Source organism: Thermobia domestica, chromosome 8 (genome assembly GCF_964235325.1).
Source record: "Thermobia domestica chromosome 8, izTheDome1.hap1.1, whole genome shotgun sequence".
Classification (NCBI taxonomy): domain Eukaryota; kingdom Metazoa; phylum Arthropoda; class Insecta; order Zygentoma; family Lepismatidae; genus Thermobia; species Thermobia domestica.
Genome location: NC_137461.1, coordinates 191,418,499 through 191,445,948, shown reverse-complemented (window position 1 = coordinate 191,445,948; position 27,450 = coordinate 191,418,499). Strand labels below are relative to the sequence as shown.

General features: G+C 36.3%; 1 protein-coding gene across 2 annotated transcripts in view; it reads left to right on the top strand.

The window, feature by feature from the left end:
• pbl (epithelial cell transforming 2 pebble) overlaps positions 1-27,450 on the top strand; it is a 286,114-nt gene that overhangs the window by 166,943 nt on the left and 91,721 nt on the right. For both annotated transcript variants that reach the window (XM_081769346.1, XM_081769347.1), the window contains 2 exons: positions 10,139-10,299; positions 14,689-14,808. In XM_081769346.1, coding sequence (XP_081625472.1) covers positions 10,139-10,299; positions 14,689-14,808 — 281 coding nt within the window. The remainder of the gene's footprint in view (positions 1-10,138; positions 10,300-14,688; positions 14,809-27,450) is intronic.

Genomic DNA, 27,450 nt, shown 5'->3' with positions numbered 1-27,450 from the left:
CTTTGAATTTTAAATTCTGTTTCATGCAGTTAGTCCTATTGGATTGAAGAAACAAAGAAAAAGTGAATTGATAGAATGTTAAGTGAAACGATAAAAACAAATACATGTACTTTAGGCGTGATTCTGATACATTTTGGATTCACCAACTTAGCGTCAGAAACTCCTTGCTATATTAATCGTCAGTTGGATGATGGAAAGAAAATTCCTTCTTCAGAACGAAAAAAAAAAAATAAATAAATAAATAAAATAAAAAAATAAAAAAAAAATGAAATTTTCTTCTTTGGTAATTTTTCTTTTTTGATAGAACGTTATACTTGTTTATATTTCCTTTTCATCCCAAGATAGACATAACATTGGTGTTAGGGCAAAGGACAAAATGTTAATAAGTCTAAATAGGTTTTGTTAATATATATATATATATATATATATATATATATATATATATATGTGTGTGTGTTACTGAGTAACCTTGTAGTCTGTGTAAAAATGAGTGTTTTGGTAAAAGTTCGCGATTGGCTACGTTAGGACGTTCAGTTGGGTAACTTACTTTGTTAACCTGGACGCAATATAGATCTCGTCCTAAAAGCATGGTTTTATGAATGCTTTGATGAGCTGAAGTGTTTAGTTTTTTTCTTTCTTGTTTTGTTTGTTTAGATGTACGCACGAAGTGGAATAATAAAGTTTCAGTTCCATTTCTCACTAAAGATGCAGCCACATCTTCAGGTTATGGGCCTAGGAACGCTGTTAAAGTTACATCTAACAAACAAGGACAGTTAAGAAGAAAGGCTGCATCTAAAATGATAGGTTATAAGTGCGTGCTGTTCAGTTCGGACAGTCTGAGACTTAACCTAATTTAGAACAGTTGCAGTGCTGTAGTGTGAGAAAGAAAGTTATCAATCCAGGTTGTTTGAAGATATCAATAGCAATATTTTGAACTGAAGTGATACCAACAAAATACCCCTTGCACTAGTTTTCGGTTCATGACAAGTGCCCCCCTCTTCCTGTATTTGGCGGCATCAAGATAGATTTCACAAGGAACATTAAACCCTTGACCGGTGAAACAGACTGGCCAGTGTGGAAACGCAGAATTCGTGATTTGTTAGATTGTCATGAAAACACATTAGATGTAATTGATGGACAACTTGTGAAGCCGGAACTACCAGGTGAGAATGCCACAGAGATACAAACCAAAGAACGTAGTGACATTTATCGAAAAGCGAACAGTTATGTCAAAACAATGATAAGTAGTTCAGTTACAGACTCGGTATATCAAAAAATAATGGACAGAGAGACCGCTCATAAAATGTGTGAAGCGTTGAAACAACAGTTCGAAGCCGCGTCCAAGGAACAGCTGTTTAAAATCTGTAGTGATTTTTTCGGGTTCAGCTGGACATTAGGTGAATATGTTTCTACCCATATAGCAAAACTGAACGGTCTGTGGAACAAACTGAATAACGGTTTGAAAGCAAAAGATGAAAACACGTTGCCAGATCTTTTGCTCGTGTGTAAAACATTACATATACTTCCGAGTAAGTTTGAGACTTTTCAGTCAGGTTGGATGCTACAAACTAAAGATGAAAATAAAACGTTCGACGAACTTACAACTCAGCTGTGTATGTTCGAAAGGAACTTTGCGAAAAATACAGATAGTTCCAAAGTTGTTTAGGAAGAATTAGTTGCAAAAGCGAATAAACAAAAGTTAAGTGATAAAGCAAAAGGAAATGACCTGTGTAATTACTGTTCACAAAAAGGTCATTGGGTTAGGCAGTGCAAAAAGTGGATCGCAGACGGTAAACCTGCAGAGAAGAAAACGAGAAGTAGTGAAAATGTAGATACCGCAGCAACAAGTGTAGCGTTTACAACTTTTTGTGAAGATGAATGTTCGGTTGAAATAGACTCAACTTCATGGTGGGTAGATAACGGTGCAACGAAACATGTCACAAATTGTGCAGATCATTTTGTTGATTTTGAACATTTCGAAAGCTTCTGTAGTATTAAATTCGCCGGAAAAGAGAAATTAGTGGCAATCGGAAAAGGTACTATACATGTATTGTACTCTGTAAACAATAATTACAAAGAAGTGACACTAAAAGATGTTCGGTATGTCCCGAACATCAACAGAATTTGTTCTCAGTACTAGCAGCCCAAGATCGAAACTCAAAAAGTGAATTTACTTCTTCAGCAAAGGAATGTTCACTTAAGGTAAACGGTGAAGTGTTGCTGTGTGAATTCCGCAAGATAGGTGGCTCCTTGTACAAGGCAAGTATACAGCCGTTAGTACCGGAACAGGCAGTAGAAGTGAATATTGCAAAGAATGAAAGCACCTTATTGCATTTATACCATGAAAGGTGAGGACACCAGGACAAGCGTCATGTTAGAACAATATTACAGGAGTTAAGTGTAAGTGTTCGATTAGAAAGTGATATTTGTGAACCCTGCATCTACGGTAAATCGCTTCGGTTACCTTTTGGCAGCAGACAAGCATCAAAAGTAGCAGGTGAATTCGTGTCGAGAGACGTGTGCGGACCGTTCGATGAATCGTTTCAGATGAAATGGTATCTAGTTGTGTTTAAAGATAGTTATACAAAATTTCACTATGGCTATCTTATCAGAGAAAAATCTGAAGTAAAAACTGTGCTCAGGCATATGCTACCTCACGCTAGAACTTTGGGACATGTAATCATAGTATTCCTAAGTGACAATGGAGGAGAGTTTGATAATGAAGATGTTCGTGCAGTTCTTAGTGAAGAAGGTGTTATACAAAGACTAACAGCGCCGTATACTCCAGAGCAAAACGGTGTAAGTGAACGTGACCTACGAACAATAGTTGAAATGGCAAGAACTTTCAAGTATACAAATGAAGAAGCTGCATTTCCCTCAGCAATATGGGCTGAGTTAGTTCTAGTTTATGTCCTCAATAGAACAGGAAAATCATCAGTGGAAGGTGTGAACCCATACGAGCTTTGGCTAGGCAAGAAACCAAGGTTAAAACATCTACGTATTATTGGGTCTACGTGCTATGCACACATCTCAGTGCAGAAACGAAGGAAAATGGATAAGAAGGCGGTAAAAGGTTTTCTTATAGGCTACGATTGTGATGAACGATATGGAATCTGAGAAGAAGAACAAAAGGTTATTTTGTCCAGAGACGTTACGTTTCAAGAAAAACTTGTCGAGTGCGAAGAACGTGTTCAGTTACCTCTTCGTGATGTGAAGTCCGAGAAACCAAATGAAGATCAACACCAAGGAAAGCAAGCAACGGAAGAAGAGAACGACTACACAGAAGAAAAGGATGAAGAATCAGAAAGCAGAGATGATGAAAAAGAAATACCAAAATCGCCGACCTTTCGAAACTTAAGAGATCGCTCAAAAATAAATAAACCAGAACGTTTCAACGATTACGTAATGTCGGTAGGAGAACTAGTTAATGAGACTAAAACTCCAGAAACGTATGAAGAAGCTGTCAGCAGCAAGGGAAGTATCTATTGGCGTAAAGCAATGGACAGTGAGATAGCTTCATTGAAAGAAAATCAAACGTGGGAACTAGTGAACCCGTTAGAAGAATGCAAGGCAATTTCAAAAGTGAGTGTACCGTGTAAAAACGAATCCAGACGGAGTCTGGCCTGAACGTGTAAAGCAAGACTTGTGCTGAAAGGATTCAGTCAGCATCAGGGTGTTGACTTTAGTCAAACCTTCAGCCCTGTCACTAAGTTAGGCACAATTCGCTCCTTGTTAAGTGTCGCAGCGAGTGAAAACATGCACTTAGCTCAATTCGATGTTTCAACTGCGTTTCTCTACGGTCAGTTAGAAGAAGTTATATACATGAAACAACCAAAAGGTTGGCACGAATCGTGTGTGTAAACTCAAAAGAAGTTGGTACGGGCTGGAACAGGCTCCAAAGTGTTGGAACAAGCTTGCTTGCTTTTTTTTTTTTTTTTTTTTTTTTTTTTTAAATACAAAATTAGGCTTCAAAGTAAGTGAGGTTGAACCTTGCCTGTACATCAGGGAACGAAACGGGAAGAAGGTTTTTGTAGTGTTGTACGTTGATGACGGTCTAGTTAGTTCAACAGAAAAGTGCGAATTAGAGACTTTCTTAGAACTGAAAACTGAATTCAAGGTCACAATCAAGCCAGCATCCTATTTCCTAGGACTAGAGATAGAACGCGCAATCGACGGTTCAATCAAAGAAGTAAGTCAACAAGCTTATACAACGAAAATCCTTCAAAGGTTTAACCTCGATGAGTGCAAACCAGTGTCCACACTGATGTTAAAACAGACAGAAGTATCGAAAGAAGGAAAAGAAGAAAAGTGTATTTTTCCGTACCGACAAGCAGTAGGTGCTTTATTGTACTTAGTAGTGGGAACCAGACCAGATCTCGCCTATAATGTTGGAGTGTTTTCAAGATCACTTGAAAATCCTTCATCAGAAGATGTAAAAGTAAAAAGAGTGTTTAGATACTTAGGAACAATCCGCTACGGTATTGTTTATCGTTCCAAAATAAATAGTGGTGTACTAGAGTGCTTCAGTGACGCAGATTTTGGCGGGTGTAGCAAGACAGGTCGATTGACTTCAGGTGTAATTGTGATATATGCAGGAGGTGCAGTGACATTGCTTAGTCAAAGGCAAAGAACAGTTGTTACTTCAGCTACAGAAGCCGAAATCATTGCAGCTAGCGAAGCTGCTAAAGAAGTCACCTGGTTAAGCAGATTGTTCAATGAACTCACTAAACTCAAACACGTTCTTGTTATCGCAATTGATAATAATGCAGCGGTAAAACTAGCTGAAAATTCAGAGCTGCATCGCAGAACAAAACACATTCAAATAAAACATTTCTTATTCGTGAAAAAGTCACAGATGGGACATTAGGTGTATAACAGATCTCCACAGAAGAACAAGTGGCAGATATCATGACAAAACCATTAGCTAAAACACGAATGCTAGTGTTTTGTAATAATCGGTTTGACCTTTATTAACAAAGGAAAGTGTTAAGGCAAAGGAAAAAATAAGTCCAAATAGGTTATATATATATATATATATATATATATATATATATATATATATATATAGGATCGTATCCAGAGGACTAATTTTTTTGTAAAAAAATTATTGAACATTTTGGTACATCGACTTAATAATCTTAAAAATAGGCCCCTTGGGCATTCACACCCTTCTGGTAGCGAGCCTTCCAGGTCGCGAGGGCCTTCTGGAAATCATCCTCCAGGATGCCGGTCAGCGCCCTCGTCGTCGCCGCTTGGACCGCTTCCACCGAGTCAAACGATGCCCTTTGAGCTGTCTCTTAATACGGGGGAACAGGAAGAACTCCGGCGGTGCCACATCAGGACTGTAGGGGGGTGAAGCAACGTGGAAACGCCGAATTTGGTCAGGAGACCCCTCACAATCCACGCGCCTGGCACGGCGCGTTATCATGGTGGAGCTTACATTTCCCCACCAGGTCTGGTCGCACGCGTGTGATCCGATTTCGCAGCCGTGTAAGCACTTCCACGTAAAATCTTGCATTTACACTCTGTCCAGGAGGTACAAACTCCTTATGGACAATGCCACGACAGTCAAAAAATGCAATCAACATCGATTTCACTTCCGATTTCGACATTCTGGCCTTCTTTTTACGAGGTGTTTGTGCCGCTCATGGTATCCTTCTCGTAGGCCTGCGTAAGCATGTCCTTGGTTTCGGTCGTTGATTTTCCCAGTTTGACGCAAAACTTGATGGCGTACCGCTGCTCCAAATTTCGCTCCATCGCAACTGGCGACGAGACGTCACAACAGGAGGTCACTAACACAGTGGTCCACACTCAACTAACGCACGCAGGCGACTGCCGCCGGTCGACACCTATTCCCAAGGCTCCCCTCCATAACATCCGGCCTTGCAGCCCCCCCCCCTACCTTGCTCCGCGCGCGCGGGAAAAAATCAGTCCTACTACTTCTGGATATGACCCTATATATATATATATATATATATATATATATATATATATATATATATATATATATATGTGTGTGTGTGTGTGTTACTGAGTAACCTTGTAGTCTGTGTAAAAATGAGTGTTTTGGTAAGTTCGCAATTAACTTATTGGTAACTTACTATGGTAACCTGGACGCAATATAGATCTCTTCCTAAAAGCATGGTTTTATAAATGCTTTGATGAGTTGAAGTGTTTAGTTTTTTCTTTCTTGTTTCGTTTGTTTAGATGTACGCACGAAGTGGAATAATAAATACAACAAACTGTATGAAGTTTCAGTTCCATTTGTCAGTAAAGATGTAGCCACATCTTTAATCGGTATTTTGATGCCTGCTTTTTTTTTATTTTGAATGAGTAAGATACGATAATATATGATAGATTTCATTTTACTCAATTTATATTATATAAATAAAATGAAAATATTACCTTTACTTGCGTAGAAATTAGCTTCTACCAAATTGTCAACCCTTATCTTTACTGTGGCCGTCCTCAGGATGGAAACTTCTGTTTCAAGAGAATGCGGATCCCTTAGATCTTCATTTTTGCCTCTCCTTTTCGTGCCTTTTCCTATTATTACCTAAATTTATGTGAAAGTACTAAATAAAATTATAATTAGCTTCCGTCAATATGCTGGTCTTTTATGTTCACTTGTTCTACATACTGTTTTTGTTACCATAGGGTTGTAGACAGAAACACCGAATATCTTTTATACTTAAACAATGTCTCCAAATTAGTACTTTGAATGATTTCCTAATAAAGTTTGAGATGAAAAGCTTCTATGCGTGCAATCTCGAAAAGTGTTGAAAGATTCTACTTTATGTGAATCATAGACATGATCAGAGTTATCTATATATTAATAGCAGTGTCCGTGAACAAAAAAAAAAACTTCAGATCCAGATTGAAAGTGACTATGTTTGTGATTCTTAATCTCTTGAACCACCCGACCGATCTCGATCAAATTTTTGACGTAGACGCAGTTCTGGCCTGGGAGTGATTTTTAGCTATTTACCTTGACTGTAGAACTTAGGGGAGGGGGATTTATAAAAAAATAAATAAACCTAATAACTCTTGAACCAAACGACCAATCTCGATCAAATTTTCCATAGATGAAGTTCGTGCCGGGGATGGGTTTTATCATTTCACTTTGACGGAACAACGTAGGGAATGGGGAGGAGAGGGAGATATACAAAAATCAATAAATATAAAAAAAAAGTGACCATGTTCGTGAGTTAATAACTCTTGAACCATCCGATCGATCTCAATCAAATTTTCAACATAGATGAAGTACGAACCTGGAAAGTTTTTTATTATGTCATTTTGATGGTAGGACTTAGGGGAGGCGAGGAGGGTAAATATATGAAAATGAATAAAACTTAATAACTCTTGAACACCCTGACCGATCTCGATCAAATTTTCAACATAGATGACGCTCGAGCCTGGAAAGTTTTTTTTTTAAATAAATATTTTCACTTTGACGGCAGAACCTAGGGGAGGGGAGGGGAGATTAATATATAAAAATAAATAGAATTTAACTCTTGAACCTCCAAACCGATCTCAATCAAATTTTCAACATACATGACATTCGGGCCTGGGATAACTTTTATCATGCCGTTTCCCGCAACATGGGGAGGGGGGAGGGATATATAAAAAACACCGAAAATGACCAATATCAAAGAGCGCTTTAGTAATATTAAAAATGGAACATATTATTGTTTTTCCTTAATTTAACCCAGCGAAATCGGGGTGCGTCTTAGATTCAAGGACGTCTTAAATTCGAGAAATTCTTAATTAAAGATATTATTAACGTGTTATTAAAACTATTTCCTAGCCATAAATATTTTTAATTTTATATATTATTCATTCATTCAGACAATAATAGTGTTCTGCGCTTGCGCAGGACGTGCGGGTTTGCTAGTTATTATTATTAAGGTCCGGATTTTTATGTAAAAACATTTTTTGCTTACCACATACATGCCCAAAACAAAGTTTATTATCCCTATTATGAGTCTGCAAGTGTAAATTACAAATTTTATTTCGCATAAAAATACATATTTTCTAAAAAAGTTATGTAAATAAATATTTTGGACATTTTTGTTATAAATACATATTTTTAATAATTTTCCGTTATTTTGAATTTCACAACGATTTTTTTTCTTTCTTTCGAAATTAACATAGGGAAAAGAATAGACTACATAAATCTATACATCGTATTTACAAGCAATTTCCCACCTGCAGAAATGGCGTTGTCATAAATTAAGCTTATCAGGGCTGGGATAACTTGTTCCAAAGAGCTTCTAAAGGAGCGCTTTGAAGTCAAAACTGAGGGGAGGACGAGTGACCATAGGTAAAGGGGAAATAATTGTAGGTACAGCACTGCTAGCCTTTAAAGAACTTTCAGTTACGAATCACGTGACAATTGCCAGGCTATTCGATGAATCTTTGCACATTTTATGGCCAAATGGTGTGAAATACGACAATGTTTTGCTTTTTCTGACTGATGGTGCTCCTTATATGAGGAAAGTTGGTAAAGCTCTTTCCATATGTTACCCTGACATAATTCACGTAACATGTGTCGTACACGCCCTACATCGATTGTGTGAAGAAATCCGAACCCTTTATCCTAAAGTGGACACGTTAGTCTCAAATGGGAAAACATTTTCGTAAACACGCAAACTAGAATTGAGCTTTTCAAAGAAACAAATCTCGATCTTTCATTTCCTCCAGCACCCGTAATCACGCGGTGGGATACATGGCTTAATGCAGTACTGTATTATGCGGATCATTTTAAAGTATTTGTATCTGTGGTAACCAAACTAAATTCAGATGATGGTTCATCCTTTTAGTGACAGTAGCTTGAAATGTGACTTGACTTTCATATCTCCCAATTTCGGTTCCTTGACTCACTCTATAAAGAAACTAGAAACTACGGGAGATTTATTGAGTATTTCAGGCAAAGAAGTAGAGTGCATTGAAAGAAAGCTGAATGTTCTTTCTCCTTCGAAAGCTGAAGTCGTAAGAAAAAGAATTTAAGGATTTGTTTGAGAAAAACATTGGCTATAAGACCCTATATATAATATCTGAAGTATGCGAAGGTTAAACCACAAGTGAAGTTGTTGGTGTGAATATTCGTGATATGCCCCTTTCCAAATACGCTAGGTTAACATCTTGTGATGTAGAACGTTCCTTTTCTCAATATAAGGCATTATTCTGTGACAATAGGCATGGGCTTACGATGGACAATTTGGAAAAGACGTTGTTATTCACTGCAATACCCATGAAATTTCGACATCTGATGACTAGGACCTATTGATGAGTACCAGTATTTATTTTTCTTAAGTTGTGCGTTTTCCCATACTTTTGCTTGTTATTTTTTGTTAAGTATTTTTTTTAATTTTTAGCAAATATTTTTTTCCATTTTTAGCACACAAAAAATTTTTAGTTTTTAGCACACAAAAAATCCGGGCCCTAATAATAATAATAATAATAATAATAATAATAATAATAATAGTAGTAATAATAATAATAATAATAATAATAATAATAATAATAATAATAATAATAATAATAATAATAATAATAATAATAATAATAATAATAATAATAATAATTATTATTATTATTATTATTATTATTATTATTATTATTATTATTATTATTATTAGAGGCCGCGGTGGCTCAGTGGTAGAGCGTTCATCTCTGGTGCTAGGGGTTCCGGGTTCGATCCCAGTCCCCGCCAAGTGAACTTTGTGGTGGACAAACACCGTGTGCGTGGGTTTTCTCGGGGTTCTCCCACTTTCTTCATTCCACCATTTCATTCATTACTCATCATCACGTCTCCTTTAGCCTAACCGGCATAACCTTGGGACGTAACAGTGGATTTATATAATAAATCCAAAAGTGCAGTCAATGCCTCAAAGTTGTAAGTGTGGGTTGAGTCCAGCCGATCTAAAATCATTCGAAGAAATTGTGATCACATCTATACTGGCAGATTTAGTTTTTTTATTTTAAGACTTTTCTTTTCAAACACAAAACCATCGTTTTAAATTTAATATCAATGAAAACCTAGGTGATTTGGGAAGAATTTGAGTACTTCAAAACATTTTCGTAAATATTACCAATCAATTATTTTTACTGATATTTTATTTTGTTTTTTCGTCAGATATTTTGAAGCACACCCCAAAAAACAATCCTGATAATAAATCATTAACCTTAGCTTTAGAGAAGTTGAAGGAAGTGATGGCACATATAAATGAGGATAAAAGGCGTGCTGAAGGACAGCGTGTAATGTTCGACATTTTTAACGAAATAGAAAATTGTCCTGTAAGTGTAAGAACTTTTGTTACACTATTTTTCTTTCTTTCGTTTTCTTTCTTCTTTTTGATAAAATAAAAAAAAATATTTCATATTTTCCAAGAACGATTTAATTTTGCTTTGAATCTTACTTGTGTCAGAGGAATGTAAGACATTTTTGGTATGTTCTAATATTCTTTTCATGTTTATCTTTATGTATTGTAGTTTAGTATTAAATGTCAGTTTTAATTATTAATGGTAAAGTTTTTTTTTTTTTTTTTATTCTCTTACCAGTGTAGAAATATTTTTATTTCACACCTACGAACCTGAGACACAATTAAATTAAAGCTAACAGATGGCACCTGAATGTTAGACTATCAAATATCAGTATGATTTGCTACAAGATTGATAGATTGATACGAATAATACAGATGTGCGTGTATGTCTTTTCGCCATGCCAAAAGATATAATATGAAGGAAATTGCTAAATTTGTGGGAGTTTTGGAAAGTTCTCATACGAGGGATATCCAAAAAGTTTGTATGCGTACCTATTCCAGTTACCCATGAAACCTTAAAATTGCTGGCCCTCCCTGCAAGTGTAGTTGCTAGCGCGTATGCACTTGGTGCACGTGTTCCAAGATTCTATTCCCGATGGGAGAGCACATGAAAATTAAATTCACAATTATGCACTATCGTTAATCATCCGTCTCCTTTAGCCTAAAGGGGATACTCGTGGGACGTTAAACATTCTTTTTTCCAAGTTACTGTGTGAGTAGTATGTCCAAAGGTTGGGTTCTTTTTCTTTCTCTTTTTTCAGATACATTTGCGAGACAAGGTGACATTACAGTAAAAATGAAAAAGTGAGCTATGAGCAGTGATAAAGTGTCTCGTTTGGAAGGATTTACACAGCAGATTCACGATACAATGGGATAGATACTAGATAATAATTGCCATGCATACTCCACCATTAATAAATCGCACCGTGAATTCTTGTGTAGAAAGCAGTTGTATGATTATGCAAAGCATTCTGGACATCCACCAGCATCCATTAGTGATGAATTCTAAAAAGCAAAGGAAATAGAGAAAATATTCCCAACCCTGTTCACGTGACTTTACTTTAAAAGAGCTGCTGCTTTCACGCGCTGTCTGCAAGGAAACACCTCTCCTAAGTTAGCATAGTGTTAGTTTAAAAGCAAACTCGGTTTTGATGCTAAGCTTTAGTGCTTTCAGATGGAGAAAGAAAAAGAGTTCTTGAATTTGTTTTTAACGAAAACAGGAAAACAAGAACAATAATTCATATATTATACGGTTTACGACTCTTACTACTACTCATAATAAATTTACATAGATAGTAGAAGTAACAGGTTCTAATTCAGTAGTACTCATCTCTCCAAGTGCTTGGGCGCAATCTTTCCAAATTTGTACCCCCCCCCCCCCCGCAAAAAATATAGATCAGACTTCACTTGGTAGTGTCTGTCTCCTTCTTAAGAAAAAAAATCGGTGTATGTCTGCTTCTCTGCTACAATTTGGTTATTTCGATAAGAAGAAAGGCTTTTTTTTTTAAACCTCTCACGAGCATGCACCGATACTAAAGGAGACGGAGGTGATGGTAATAATGAATGAAATGATGGAATGAGTAAAGTGGGAGAAAATGGGAAAACCCTGAGAAATCCAACCACACGGTGTTCATCCACTACAAAACCCAGCTGGCGTGAACTGAAATCGAACCAGGGATCTCACACACCAGGGATGGGCACTCGATCACTGAGCAACCGCGGCCTCAAAAGGAGAGTGCATTCTTTCTTGTGACAATTAATTATTAACTTCCAAACTATGCTATATATACGTATCGGAAGACCTATAGAACGGGTAGGTCCGTCCGTCCGTCTGTCTGTTGACAAGTACCAGAGGAAAAACGATAAGAAGTATCAAGATTTTTTCATAATCGATTCAGCGTTACAAGAATATGTTCCATCTTCTCCATTCAAAATTGGTAGTAGTAGAAAACAACCATTTCAGTTTACGGCGTTGATCACCATAGTACAAAAACGGTAATAGATAACGGTAAGCAGTTTTGTGTAATCGATTTAACCTCTCAAGAAAATATACCATCTCCACCCGTAACATACTACTAAAACCGGAAGTAGCTGAAATTTACTTCCAGTTTTATTATTGATCTCCATAGCACCAAAACTGTAATAGATATTGAGAAGCGATTATTCGTAATAGATTGAGCGTTGAAAAAATAGGTTTCATCTCCTTTGTTAAACCTCTATTTCAACCATTCCTGGTTTGACCGTTGATCGCCATAGAACTAAAATTTTAATAGAAAGCGATAAGCACTTAGGAATCCATTTAGTATCTTAAGAGGATTTTATTTCTCCTACTAAGATCGAAAGTAATAGAAATTTACTACTGGTTCAGGGGAATCAGAGGAATAGGGAGGAATGGCGAACCTATTAAAATCCAAGGGTGCTGAGTTTGGGAGGCACAATCTGAAGTGTGAGGGTTGGGCAATTCTTGTGCAAAATGAGAATCCCTTTGGACAACTTTTCACGGCATTTCGTTTTAATTAAAAATGCAAGAGCTCGAAAAAGTTTTTAAAAAAATACTGCCTCTTTGCCTATGAAATTTGTGGCAACACTGCAGACATATCGCTGTATCGTGTGACGTAGCGGCTTACACGAGGCAAGTGGAGGTGTTCTGATAACCAGTCGTAAATATCTCGACAGCTGCAAGAGGCGTCTAAATTGGAAATGCGTGCAGTGATTCGTTTTTTGTGGGCGAAAAGGTGTTACTGCACTGAAATTTATCGGCAGTTGCATGAACTGTATGGTGAAAATGCAAGCGCGAGCGCGAGGGAAGCCTATCATCTGAGACAAATCCGAAAGTCACTGCTCGCGTGAATGAATGCATTCTTGCAGACAGACATAACAATAGACGAACTTTCAAGCGACTATACCACTCGGATGACGAAGTGAAAGCTGCAGCCGAAGTATGGTTATCGGATATTGGACGGAATTTCTTTGCAGAAGGCATAAAATAAAACTTGTACCACGACTCGACAAATGCTTAAACAATGGATGTCATTACGTTCAAAAGTAGATTGTGAATGGAACTTTATGATACAAATAAGGTTGTTGTAAAATTTCTTCCTGTTTCATTCTCTTAATCAGTGCAACTAATTTTTTGACTGACCCCCGTATTTGAATTTTAATGGAGAGATTTCCCCATTACAACACGAGAATCTGTTTAATTACTGCATTCTGAAGAGAGAATCCTGAAGAAATTCCAGAATCAACAAAAATCGGTCATTCGATACGAAAGAAAAAGTGCAAATCGATGGAAACCGTGGTTTTTCCTTAGTTCTAACGAACTGATTATAGAGCTTTTCGATTAATGATCAACGAAAGAAAATTTTTAGTGAAGAGTTAGCAATAACTGTTGTGAAATTGTAATAAATTTCGTGGAACAAAATTTTCATTTAAAAGAACTAGCGATCATATTACTAGTAAAAAGTGTCCAAACTTGGATAAATTTCTAATTGTGCGTTTTGTACTAGTTTGAGGATGCTGAATCCAATGAAACAGTTTTAAACATATCCGTGCCTGAAGTTACGAGAGAAATAACCTCAAAGTTGGAATCTTTGAAGTACCGCATATTCCTACACGCTACAATACATTTTTAAGTGCATTTTTTATACTTATTGGATGACTTTAAATCCAATGGAACAATTTTAGAAAAATATCCATCCATGGCGTCACGAGAAAAAATATTTAGATGTTAGAACTGTCTATGGATATTACAAAAAGCTATCAGACTATAATGTCCATTATAAAGAAGCCCTTAATATTGGATCTGTTTCTTGTAACTGCAGGCTTTTTCTTCTGAACTCCTTAATTGAAAGTATGAAGATATAGTCTTGTAAATTCAAGTTTGTATAAATACTAACCTCTGGTGCATGGGGTGCCTGATTCAATCCATGGCCAAGTAAGTTTGTGGTGGACAACATTGTGTCCCTGGATTTTCTCGGTGTACTTCCGTTTCTTCCCGCATTCCCATTCCACTTCCATCGTTATTATTTGCCATAATCATTCGTTTCCCTTAACCTAAAGGGCACAGTCGTGGGACATTAGCTGAAAGATTTTATTTTGTTATTTAGTTATTTATTTAATTATTTAGTATAAGCATTAGTATTTACGTTATATGCTAGCTGAGATGAAGAGCTTCGTTCGTAATCATCTGAATAGCAAGGGAAGTAACTTCTGTATTTTGTATCGATGCTGTAAGTTAGCAGTAGTCAATGTCATGTAATTTTCAATATAAAATTTTACAGTATTGTAGTATCATATAGTAAATTTATGAAAAATATTCCATATTCTGGACAAGTAAATTATCATTATTATTTCTCTTTCATAGCCGGAGTTACTGTCCTCGCATAGAAATTTTATGAAAAAATGTGATGTTACAGAACTCAGCGATGAAATAAGCAGAAAAGGGGAAAGTTTGGTGCTTTTTTTATTTTCGGATGTGTTGGAGGTAAGTTTACAATCTCTTACATTTAACTGGAAATTGTTAAAAATAAGTTGCAGTATTTTTTCTCTACTTTTTAGATACGCGTAGACAATTCTTGTACCTACCCGATTTTCTTTTTGGTGAGTATTTATGTCCGATGACAACACTATTTCATCGATCCAGATTTGTGTTTGATACGTAATTATATTACAATTTTGAGAACAGAGTACAATCGCAAACTCAGTATATGTTTTCAAATGATTGGTACGCGAATACTCTATATCTTCAGCACAACATTAATTTGCGACCAATCAAACTTGTAAGTATTCTTACACTTACCATTCACTTATTTCTGTAACTTTCAACGAATTTTCGAACCTACACAAGGTTGTTTTTTAGGTTTTTGAAGGAATAAAAGTGGAAAAAGGAATTGGAATTGAAAGAAATGCCTTCATGGAAACGTCTTACGAGAAACTTTTTCACTGTGCTGTAGAAAAGAGCAAAACGAATTTTTGAAATCGGAAACAAGAATGGTTGCCCTACAAGTTCCTTAAGAAATGGTTAGGAAAGACATCTTCCTTCTCCCCCATTCTCCACTACACGCACAAAAGGGCAGAAATATGGACATTAGATAAAAGCGATGAAAAAGGACTGGAAGGTTCTAAATGCAGGTGTGGAGAGAAATGGAGAGAATTAGCTTAGTCAAGCAGAAAACGAACGAATGTGTTAGAAATAGTGGGGAATTTTTTTTTAGATGTAATTGAAAAAAGTAAGAGAAGCTGGTTAGGACATGGTTGAAAAATACTGTAAAGAGAAACGTGCTGGAAGGTATGGTGACAGGAAAGAGAGTTGATGGACAGAAATATCATACGTGAAGACGGAGATTAGTTGAAAACCATGGTGCATGGTAACTTCTCAGTTTGCGGCAAGTGACTTGCTAATAATGGTAGAATACCTATGATGATGATATATAACACAATATTTGTATGAAAAATGCATGCCAAAAATATTTATTTGGCTAGATAACTTTTTAAATATGTTAATTTGAAAACAAAATATTGACTTACATTGCGTATTATTTTTTTGTACATAAATTTAATTATTGAAGGAACTTTTATGACTTATTATGTTACGATTATTAGAAATAAAGAACAAATTTTTACAGTTTTAAAAAAACTCCCTCGTTTTTCTTTCTCTTCTGTTTATTTCTTTGTTTAGATCAGTAATTACATGACGTCAAGTATCAACCTGAATCAGTATATATTTTTTCTCATTTTTTGGTTTTTATGTTTAAAGCACATATGTTCTTTTTGATACACATAATTTACATTGCAGAAAAAAATAAGCTAGCATGTATTAGGCCAATCAAATTTTATAAAAAATGCTGATAGAAGGAATAAAACTCGGACATTTGAGATTTGGTCTAATTGCTCGTTGGAATCTACAATAAAACATACTAAAAATCTTGGAGTGTAGGGCAGGGGTGGACTGGCTATGTAAAAAGGGCGCGGTCACATACTCTGGGAGGGCGCCGTCCATCCGAGGCTTTCGCTTATATGGAATACCCTCTCCTAATAAAAGGAAGTGCCGGGGGGCTTTCCCCGGAAAATTAGATAAAAGCGATACCCCGGAAAATTAGTACACAAAAAACAACAAAAGATTAAGTAGCTATTGTAGTTAATCACGATAGAATTATACAAATTCAATATTTTCATAAACAAATACAGAGACTTTGAGTGCTAAATATATTAGGTCTATATAAATCTGCACACTTTAACTGAAACTACAAAAATCACACCAGTTGTTTAAATTCTTCGGCTACATTTGTTAACAGCCTAATTATAACTGAAGATTTGAGTTAAGCTTGGGGCTTATGCTATTTTTCATACTTCTGTCCTTTTAAAGCTATGTTCATCATAACATTAATTTATTTTTCATCTATTTTTAAAATCATTGATAAAAAGTATACATGAAACATTTATTACAAATTAACAAAAGTAAATTTAGAATTATATACCTACCTAGCGTAAAAAGAAATTCAAAAACAAAACTGGAAAATGAAAGTAAAGTCACTGCTTTATGCTTGAAGGAGCCTTCGCATCTCCTTGCTTTTCTCACACATTTTGTCAATAATAAGATTGTTATTTATTTTCGGTCAGAATGTTTCTTTCTGAGTTCATCAAGAACAATGATTCCAGATGTTCATCTGTAAGTCTTGAACGGAGTCTTGTTTTTATGTATCTGAGCTTTGAAAATGCTCGCTCACAGGACACTTATGTTGTCGGTAATGTAAGGAGATACTTATAAACTTTGAATAATTCTGTGTAGAGTCTTGAGTACATATTGTACTGCAGAAACACATCGAAGGCGCACTTAAAGCAAGATGTTCTGCTGCTTTGTACTTCACTCCATCACATTTTATAGACCTTAAATCCACAATATCGTCAGTCGGCCCCAAATATTCCCCCTCATCCTCCATGAAATCTTCAGAAAACTTGTCCTCTTCAATCAAATCTTCAATCGTACGAACTTCAACAGCTTCTTGATTCTTTTCTTGGTTCTCACCAGGGAATTTTGAAAACTCTTCCCACATTGATGAAAACGAAAGAAGCTCTTCTTTAAGTTTTCCCTCTTCACAATCAGGAATTAATTCTGTGATTCTTTTCAGTGACAACGAAGCCAAACTTAAACTCTTGAACTTCTTAGGATCAAAACACTCTAAATCTAAGTATAAGCTTTGATTTTCAGCAAATCGTTCCTGCATGCTGTTAGAAATTTGGTCTAGAACACAGTTAAAAACGGTTACTTCAAATCTGTATTTAGTCTTTAATTACTTCATCAGAAGCTGATTTTCCTACCATTTTCTTTCTTTTTCTACATCTTACCTCAGGCAATTCTGTTTCTATAATAACTTGTTCTAGACTAGGAACATCAGTAATGAGTCCTTCAATACTATTTGACATTTCTGTTTCAAAGTGTTCTGGTGCTTTGTAGACTTTGTCAAACTGATCCCTAGCTTCTTTCAACCTATTGTGAGTTGAGGATATCAGGCGCCATGCTTGGACATAGTCTAAGTTTTTTGTTTGCAAGTAGTCTGATAAAGGTGTGGTATGCTGAAAAATCAATAAAAAAATCATAGCCACAATGATAGTCTCAAAGGAGCACAACTTTTGAATGAGAGACATTGCATCATGTCTGACTTTGAAATTGAATTCTTGCGAGTTGTCAATCACACTTAAAGCTTCTACGAGTTTCACATATACTGGTTTTGATTTTCTTGGTCTGGCATCCTTGGTCGGGTGCCCAGTAATGAAAGTGTCCAAATATTTTTACAGCAGCGTTGCTTTTACTTCTCCATCGAGTTATCCTAATAGTTTCAAGACGGACGCTTGGGTTTTGTTCCAAGTACACAAGTCGTTTCTGGAATTTTTCCAAAAATATCTGAATTTCCTGGAGAAGTCCAAAGAAAGATATACAAACACCCCAACTCGGCCAAAGGGCAAGGCCATAGGCCGTGTAAAGACGGGAACTGGGGGCGGAGCAGTGGAGGTGGGAGGGTTGATATATAAAAATCATCCAAAATGACCGATATTAGAGTCAAATCTATATATTTAGGGGTAAATCTAATATCATTAATAGCATTCCCAGAAAGAGAAAGAGCGAGGCCGCAGGCCGAGCAAATACCGGGCTCTGGGGTGGAGCCCTGGCTCGCCAAATGCTAGCAAAGTTATAAAATAATTATGTAGCTTTGTTTTTTTTAAATTGTGTTCAGAGAGGAAACTGTGCGCCTTCCCGAGGCTAAGACGGGTCTTAGCCCCTCCCGCGGAGGGCGCAAAGGCACTGATGTGAGGAGGGCGCAGCGGCCATCGGGCCGGTACTTGATTATGGCCAGTCCACCCCTGGTGTAGGGGTGCGGGAACTGTTTAGTTTCTTTATATATATATATATATATATATATATATATATATATATAGATAGATAGATATATCCGTAACTAACAATCCTAACAATAATAGTCTATTTACAAAGTTAAAGGAAACAGAATTTCCTACACCAGAGCAAACTCTATTGCAGTTGATTTGTGAAAATGGTTCGTCAAAGTGTTATCCATCAACATCACACGGTTCCCTCTCTCTACGCTTCACTACAGTTCAATTTGATTTCCAAACCCTAAGAGTTTTTTTCGTTGTGAAAGGATTGATGTTGCGTTTCATTAGAAACAGAGGGAAAACCCAGTTGCACTACGTCAAAAAGTATATGAAGTAGGCAGGAAAGAAATGAAGAGAAAACTATTGGATTATGCTTCTGAGTGGGGGATAACTGGGGCGAAGAAGTGTAAAGATGGATCATTCTGTTCGTGATTTGGTAGTAGCCGATGCGATTTACCATGAAGTTCTTTTCAACCAAACGTACAACCGGTACAAATAGAGGACGACCAGTTAATGATTATGTGTTGATTACTGTGGAGGAGATCTTCAGTTTTCTCAATGAGACTGACGATTGCCAGTCTTCCTTGGATAATGATATGAATGTAATTTCTGGAGGAAAACCTCCACACAGGACAGTCAGAGTTTCTGGAAAAGTATGGTGATCTTATAGTAGTTACTCTATTGGACAGCAGAAGAACTATAATTTGCTCTCGAGATGAGGGTCACAAAATTTTGATCAAATCATGGTATGACTCAAGTTCGAGGTGTGATAATAAAGATGAGCTTTTAACAGTAATTCGAACTGCTGCTGCTATAATAAGAACAGATATACAGCCTCAAGCTTACGAAACAGAGTATTACCCGACAAATTATGATTTCCTTCATAAGGCAGAACAGATGTTCCATCAACTATCTCTGTTTTCTTGGAAACACTTCGTGTTTCAAAGAAAGGAGATAAATAGAAAGCAAGGAAAAAGAAAGTTTCTGTTTCCCATCCCATAATTAGTGCTGTCCGCCCTCGTTCATTTCTTTCCCCACTCTTGGATAACATTGCCTATGGACACTCTTGGATAGTCCATAATTTAAAGTTCAAGGTAAAAATCAACCAATCAGATTTCAGTAAAGATAACTTTCCACCAATGATCTTAGACTATGAGTTGTGACTAAAGTTCAAAGTATTGCTTCATATCAATCGAGTATCCAATGTTAAGCACATCATTCAAACTTCGCGCCTCATATTTAAAATTTGTTTATCACAATTCCCAAATTTAAAGAATGATCCTACGTACCTCTCTCAAAGTGCATCAATATACCCAAGTCTTAGAATTAACCATGTACTTCACCATAAATTATATGTTGTTAGGTCTCAATTAGGTCAGTAACCTCTGGCAATTATTTACCTTACAAAGAAATAAGCAGAACCAGCTGAGGTCTAGAAACGTTTACCGAATTTTGTTATTGGGTTACTCCCAAACTTAAGAAGTGGTCCTATGTTCCGCAACAAATTTTGAAAGGAGCATTATAAGAAATAAGTCCCTGTACACTACCATATATTCATATAATGTGCCAAACCTCATTAAGGTCAATAACATCTTCCACGTGGTACAACGTATTACTTACGTTTATATTTTGGTTTTTCTTTTACCCATAGGCGGGAATAATCAAGACCAATGAAATGTACAGAAATGTAAATTACGTAATTTCATTTTGACAATTCTCAAATTTAAGCGAAGTGATCATAAGAACTCCTCCCAAAGTTTAAGAAGAACGCATCAATGTACCAATGTCATGAACCCCTATATAAGAAAATAAAATCCTATCATAGGTCAATAACTGAACACGTGACCATACTAATATTTGACAATTATTTACCCAAAGAATGGGATAAACTGAATTACTCAATTTTGTTCAATGATACATTTTCATATCTCAGGTGGAAAAAACAGGCACCTATACATGCTATGTATTACAGGCGCCTGTAATGCTTTGGAATTGGAACACTGTTTTCCCATACATATTGTATGTACAGAGTTGCAAAACAAGTACTTCACAGGTGTTTAACAGGTGTAAAACAGAGAAAAAAGAAATCAATCTTATAATGGGAACACACTATACACCACATGATAATCGATTAACATGAATTGTATAGTACATGTTCATATCACATGAACCTGAACTAACACTAACATCTGTACATGTAAGCAGGGGTGGACTGGCCATAATCAAGTACCGGCCCGATGGCCGCTGCGCCCTCCTCACATCAGTGCCTTTGCGCCCTCCTCGGGAGGGACTAAGACCCGTCTTAGCCTCGGGATGGCGCACAGTTTCCTCTCTGAACACATTTTTAAAAAAAAGCTACATAATTATTTTATAAATTCGCTAGCCTTTGGCCAGCTAGGGCCCCGCCTCAGACCCTGGTATTTGCTCGGCCTGCGGTCTCGCTCTTTCTGTTTTCGGCGTGGGAATGGTATTAATGATATTAGATTTACCCCTAAATATATAGATTTGACTCTAATATCGGTCATTTTGGATGATTTTTATATATCAACCCTCCCACCCCCACTGCTCCGCCCCCAGATCCCGTCATTACTCGGCCTACGGCCTTGCTCTTTCTGTTTTAGGCTTTGGTGATATCATTAATGATCTCAGCGACTTCGAAATATATTGATTTGACTCTAATCTCGGTCATTTTGGAACATTTTTACATGTCTCTCCCTCCCACTCCCATTGTTAGGGGCGCTAGTGGCGTTGTATACCAAGGCTGTTTTATGTCACACTATAACCTATATGTTTCCAAAATTTCGTTAAAATTATTTTTCTCGTTCTTACGTTATACCATTAAAACCATTCCTACTGTTATAACTCCCATTTAAATAGCATTGGGTTCAAGTTTCCGCCCCTCCCCCTTGCAAAGGGGAGAGTTGGGGGTTGCTAACCCCAACAGTTGATTATCTGGTACCAAAGAATATTTATGCCAAGTTTGCTCAAAATCGGTTGAACCGTCTAGGAGGAGATGTGGAACATACTCATACATACATACAAACATACAATGGCATTTCTAATATAGTAGATATACAGTTTTATTTTACGTATATATGCACATTGAAAAAGTATACATATACAAAATTATATGATGCCCAAATACATAATGTATATAGAATATATACTTGAAATCAAGACAGCAATTGCCAAAGAAGTTAACCAAGCTGGAGTTTTTTTCTGTCATGATGGACACGACCCTAGATGTCTCTTCATATGACCAGTGCTCCATAGTGCTTCGGTATGTGTACAATGGATTTGTTCAGGAAAGAAACATGTGATCTCGACAACAGGAGAGAACCTCTTTCAAACCCTCGAACAGTCTTTGGCTGAAGTAAAAATATCTATCGAAAAATGTGTGGCAGACGCTTTTGATGGAGCGTCAAATATGAGCGGACTATATTAAGGTATGACAGCAAAGCTGAAAGAGATCAATCCGAAACACATTCACATATGGTGCTATTCACATGTGTTGAACTTGGTGATAACTGACACCGTCCAGAGTTTGGGTGTTTGTATATCTTTCTTTGGGCTTCTCCAAGAAATTCAGATATTTTTGAAAGAATCCCAGAAACGACTTGAGGTGTACTTGGAACAAAACCCAAGCGTCCGTCTTGAAGCTATTGGGATAACTCGATGGAGAAGTAAAAGCAACGCTGCTGTAAGAATATTTGGACACTTTCATTACTGGGCACCCGACTCAAAGATGACAGACCAAGAAAATTAAAACCAGTATATGTGGAACTCGTAGCAGCTTTAAGTGTGATTGGCAACTCTCAAGAATTCAATTCCAAAGTCAGACATGATGCAATGTCTCTCATTCAAAAGTTGTGCTCCTTTGAGACTATCATTGTGGCTATGATGTTTTTGTTGATTTCTCAGCATACCACACCTTATCAAATTACTTGCAAACAAAAAACTTAGACTATGTCCAAGCATGGCGCCTGATATCCTTAACTCAAAATAAGTTGAAAGAAGCTAGGGACCAATTTGACAAAGTCTACAAAGCAGCAGAACATTTTGCAACAGAAATGTCAAATAGTATTGAATGACTCATTACAGATGTTCTAGTCTAGAACAAGTTATTATAGAAACAGAATTGCCTGAGGTAAGATGTAGAAAAAGAAAGAAAATGGCAGGGGAAACAGCTTCTGATGAAGTAATTGAAGACAGTAAATACAGATTTGAAGTAACCGTTTTCAACTGTGTTCTAGACCAAATTTCTAACAGCATGCAGGAACGATTTGCTGAAAATCAAAGCTTATACTTAGATTTAGAGTGTTTTGATCCTAAGAAGTTCAAGAGTTTAAGTCTGGCTTCATTGTCACTGAAAAGAATCACTGAATTAATTCCTGATTGTGAAGAGGGAAAACTTAAAGAAGAGCTTCTTTCGTTTTCATCAATGTGGGAAGAGTTTTCAAAATCCTCTTTTGAGAACCAAGAAAAGAATCAAGAAGCTGTTGAGGTTCGTACGATTGAAGATTTGATTGAAGAGGATAAGTTTTCTGGAAATTTCATGAAGGATGAAAAGGAATATTTGGGGCCGACTGACGATATTGTGGATTTAAGGTCTATAAAATGTGATGGAGTGAAGTGCAATTCTTGCTTTAAGTGCGCCTTCGATGTGATTCTGCAATACAATATGTACTCAAGCCTCTACACAGAATTATTCAAAGTTTATACGTATCTCCTTAGGTTACCTGCAACACAAATGTCCTGTGAGCGAGCATTTTCAAAGCTCAGATACATAAAAACAAAGACTCCGTTCAAGACTTACAGTTGAACATCTGGAATCATTGTTCTCAGTGTGCGAATTAGATAATCTATATTGGGAGGGGGGGATAAAATTAGGCCAACAGAAAAAAGTCTAAAGGTGCAGATTTCAAAATGAGACAATAATGCCTTACCCCCATATATATACTGTATGTATGTGTTTGTGTGTGTGTGACATCTGTAATAAAAAAGAGATTTTTTAATTTAATAAATCTACCGACAATAACTATGCACGTATATATTGTCTGACATACACACACACCCCACCAAACGTGTTTAAATGTTGTGGTCACTCTTGTCCCCATAGCTCTCTAAGGTTTATTTAGTTAATAATTCAGCCCGAGCGATAGCCATGATCACAAGCATATATGTTAATTTTTCCACTCATATTGAAATCTTCCACTTTGCGTTATTACATACAGGTAGAAAAAAAAACTCCAGTCTTATGAAAACCACTAAAATTATCAGTTAAACCGGAAATTTTTTTAAAAAAAGAAAATCTAGATATTAGCCTATAAAACAAGAAATGGATTGTTGCTGGTCTCGATTTCTGACATCAAGGTCAAATCGAAGGCCAAATATTTAAAATCTCTCAATTCAAATTTCGAGCTTGTGCTTCTACTCCCCGCTAAAGCTGCGCTCTTCACGACTTTTTGCCCTCCAAATATCGATTCCGTAATGGGGCTCAGGAAGTCAACATTTACAATTACTTTACTGTTAGGTTGCAGATGAGTTGATTCACTATGGGCTACGCTATTCAAATAAAGTTTTTCAGACAACATTGTTAGCGTGGACAGCAAACTGTACAGCGAAAAGAAAGATGGAAAAATGAAGGGTTAACTTTTTAAAAAATGCTCCAGTTGAAATGCTTATACAGACACGGACAATGACACGGAGAACCAGTCGTATTAACAAATGCTGAAACAAATCTTCAATTATGCGCTTATTCACCTAAAAATCACCTTCACTAACATGTCTGCTTACTAGGAGCGTATCCCCAGCGTGTACGTTAACATATACTTACGAGAGAATACCTATTTCTCAGATTTTGAGTAGTTTCAAAAGTTCATTTCCGTAAATTGTAAAAGGCAGTGATTACTATGCTAATTATCACAAATTAAATGCAACTTTTGAGTTGCATACACACAAACTACTAGGGAATGAAGACCATGTGCTAACAAAGAGTACACTGGAAAATGAAATAACATGTTATAACAAAAATTAAAATAAGATGATAATCGATACAAATGTAGAGGATGATATGACATGTCCGAACTTTGCCAAATATGGTGGAAGAAGCTATTTGTTTACTTCTTCTTGGCCATCCGCTAAGAACATTTATAAATCCATATGTGGCTTTGTTATACGCAATTAGTACATTCAAATTCACGAACGATGACGAACTGAAGGGTACGAAGGTACAGTTGCAAGTAACAACCGTAGTCATAATAATATAGTTCAACTAAACAACGGTGAAAATAGTGAGTAATTAGGTGCTAAGTAGAAATGATCAAAACTGAATAGTTTACATCGATCATACCGAAGAAATTTGGAGTTATACTGAGCATAGTTTGGGGGAGAAAGCGAGCATCCCCGGTGGGGATACTTCAGCTGACTTCTTTGGGGAACAAAATGTGATTGAGGGGAAAATCCCCCTCATCCCCTGACACACCTTGATTGTTCTTGATGAACTCAGAAAGAGATATTCTGACCAAAATAGACAACAATCTTATTATTGACAAAATGTGTGAGAAAAGCAAGGAGATGCGAAGGCTCCTTCAAGCATAAAGCAGTGATTTTGCTTTCGTTTTCCAGTTTTGTTTTTGAATTTCTTTTTTTGGTAGGTAGGTATATAATTCTAAATTTACTTTTGTTAATTTATAGTAAATGTTTCATGTATACTTTTTATCAACGATTTTAAAAATAGATGAAAAATAAGTTAATGTTATGATGAACATAGCTTTAAAAGGACAAAAGTATGAAAAATAGCATAAGAACCAAACTTAACTCAAATCTTCAGTTATAATTAGGCTGTTAACAAATGTAGCCGAATAATTTAAATAACTGGTGTGATTTTTGTAGTCTCAGTTAAAGTATGCAGATTTATATAGGTCTAATATATTTAGTACTCAAAGTCTCTTTGTTTATGAAAATATTGAATTTGTATAATTCTATCGTGATTAACTGCAATAGCTACTTAATATTTTGTTGTTTTTTGTGTACTACCGGGGGAAGCCCCCGGTTTTTCCTTTTATTAGGAGGGGGTATTCGTTACAAGCGAAAGTCTCGGATGGACGGCGCCCTCCCAGAGTATGTGACCGCGCCCTTTTTACATAGCCAGTCCACCCCTGCATGTAAGGCACGTGTTCGATGCACATTGCAATAACAGCCTTAATGTACGTGCAATGAACAGGTATTCTGCACAAGAAATATACATGTCGCATGTACATATCAGTTCCTGACGCGCAAAAACTCCTCTGTACAGATCCAATGTAAATGCAAGGTACAGATGCACTCCATACACATACAATACATGTAGTGTACATGTCTCATGTACATTGCATGTACAGAGGAGGAAATGTTGCTGTGTACATGCAATGTAAACGTTCATGACGAACGGACTGATACATGTACTTACTTTACTGAACATACCCCTCTGCATGCAGGATATAACTACTGGTAATTATACATATATGAACAGTAGTATTGCTGTCCAGCTTGCAGAGGGCTACGTCTCACAAATCAAGTACATGTATCAGTCCGTTCGTCATGAACGTTTACATTGCATGTGCACAGCAATATTTCCTCCTTTTCATGACTTTTCAGTCCTTTTAATCATGATTGTGCTGAAATATAAAATATGTTTGATAGTACAAATTATTGATATTTGTAGAACTTGCCCTATAGGGTCATTTTAGCTTGTTTGACGCACAGCTACATAAGACGATTAAAACGGCCCTAGCTAAAATAGTAAAAACTCATTCGACAATTTCAAAATAAGTTTAAGTTACATTTCTTACAATAGCTAAACCAGTTACTATTGTTGATTATATGAAATTCAATTAGAATAATGTTATTTGCTTTAGGTGTTAGCATATACAAAAATGAAAAATGAGGGCTTTAAAACTACTACAATTTTATTATTATTATTATTATTAAAAAAAACTTTCAACTTAAAAATTGCAACATAAACTTTTAACTCTGCTATTAATACATCTGTCAAGTACTAAAGAAAATTAAAGGAGAAACCGTAATGAATTACAACATTTATAGTAATGCATATAAATATATACATAAAATATAAAAGCTATCGAAGAAAAATTCAAAATAAAATTATTTTCTTTATCAATATTTCGTGTATTATTTCAAATAATCATTTTGTGCACCCTTTGAAGCAGAACGAGATAATCATCAATATATAAAACAATTTTTATTTATTGTTATTTTTGAAAAGGTAGGCGCCAAACAAATGCATAACTGATGGTTGCAAGAAAACATACTAACTGGTACTTATATCTGCATTTACTCATCATGTAAATGATAACACAAGTATTCCCTCTGTCTGTGTACGGCTTCAAGGGGAGAGTCAATATTAGGAGGTATTAAAACAAATCAAGTGATGTAACTAAAATTAAATTTATATTTTAACGTCCAATGGATATGCTCTATAGGCTAAAGGAAACGGATGATAAGTGAATGAAATGTGGAATGAGAATGTAGGAGGAAATGGGAGAACTCGGACAAAACACATGAAACTATGTTGTCCATAATCACATCGAAGGCTATCAAACTAGGGACTTCACGCATAGGAGGCTAGCGACCTAGCTACGTTGCCCCTTTAATTCACAGAATTCAGAAAACAAACATGATCACAACATGCGGTTTCGAAGTGACTCTTTAAACCTCACTCGCTCTCTAAGGTACC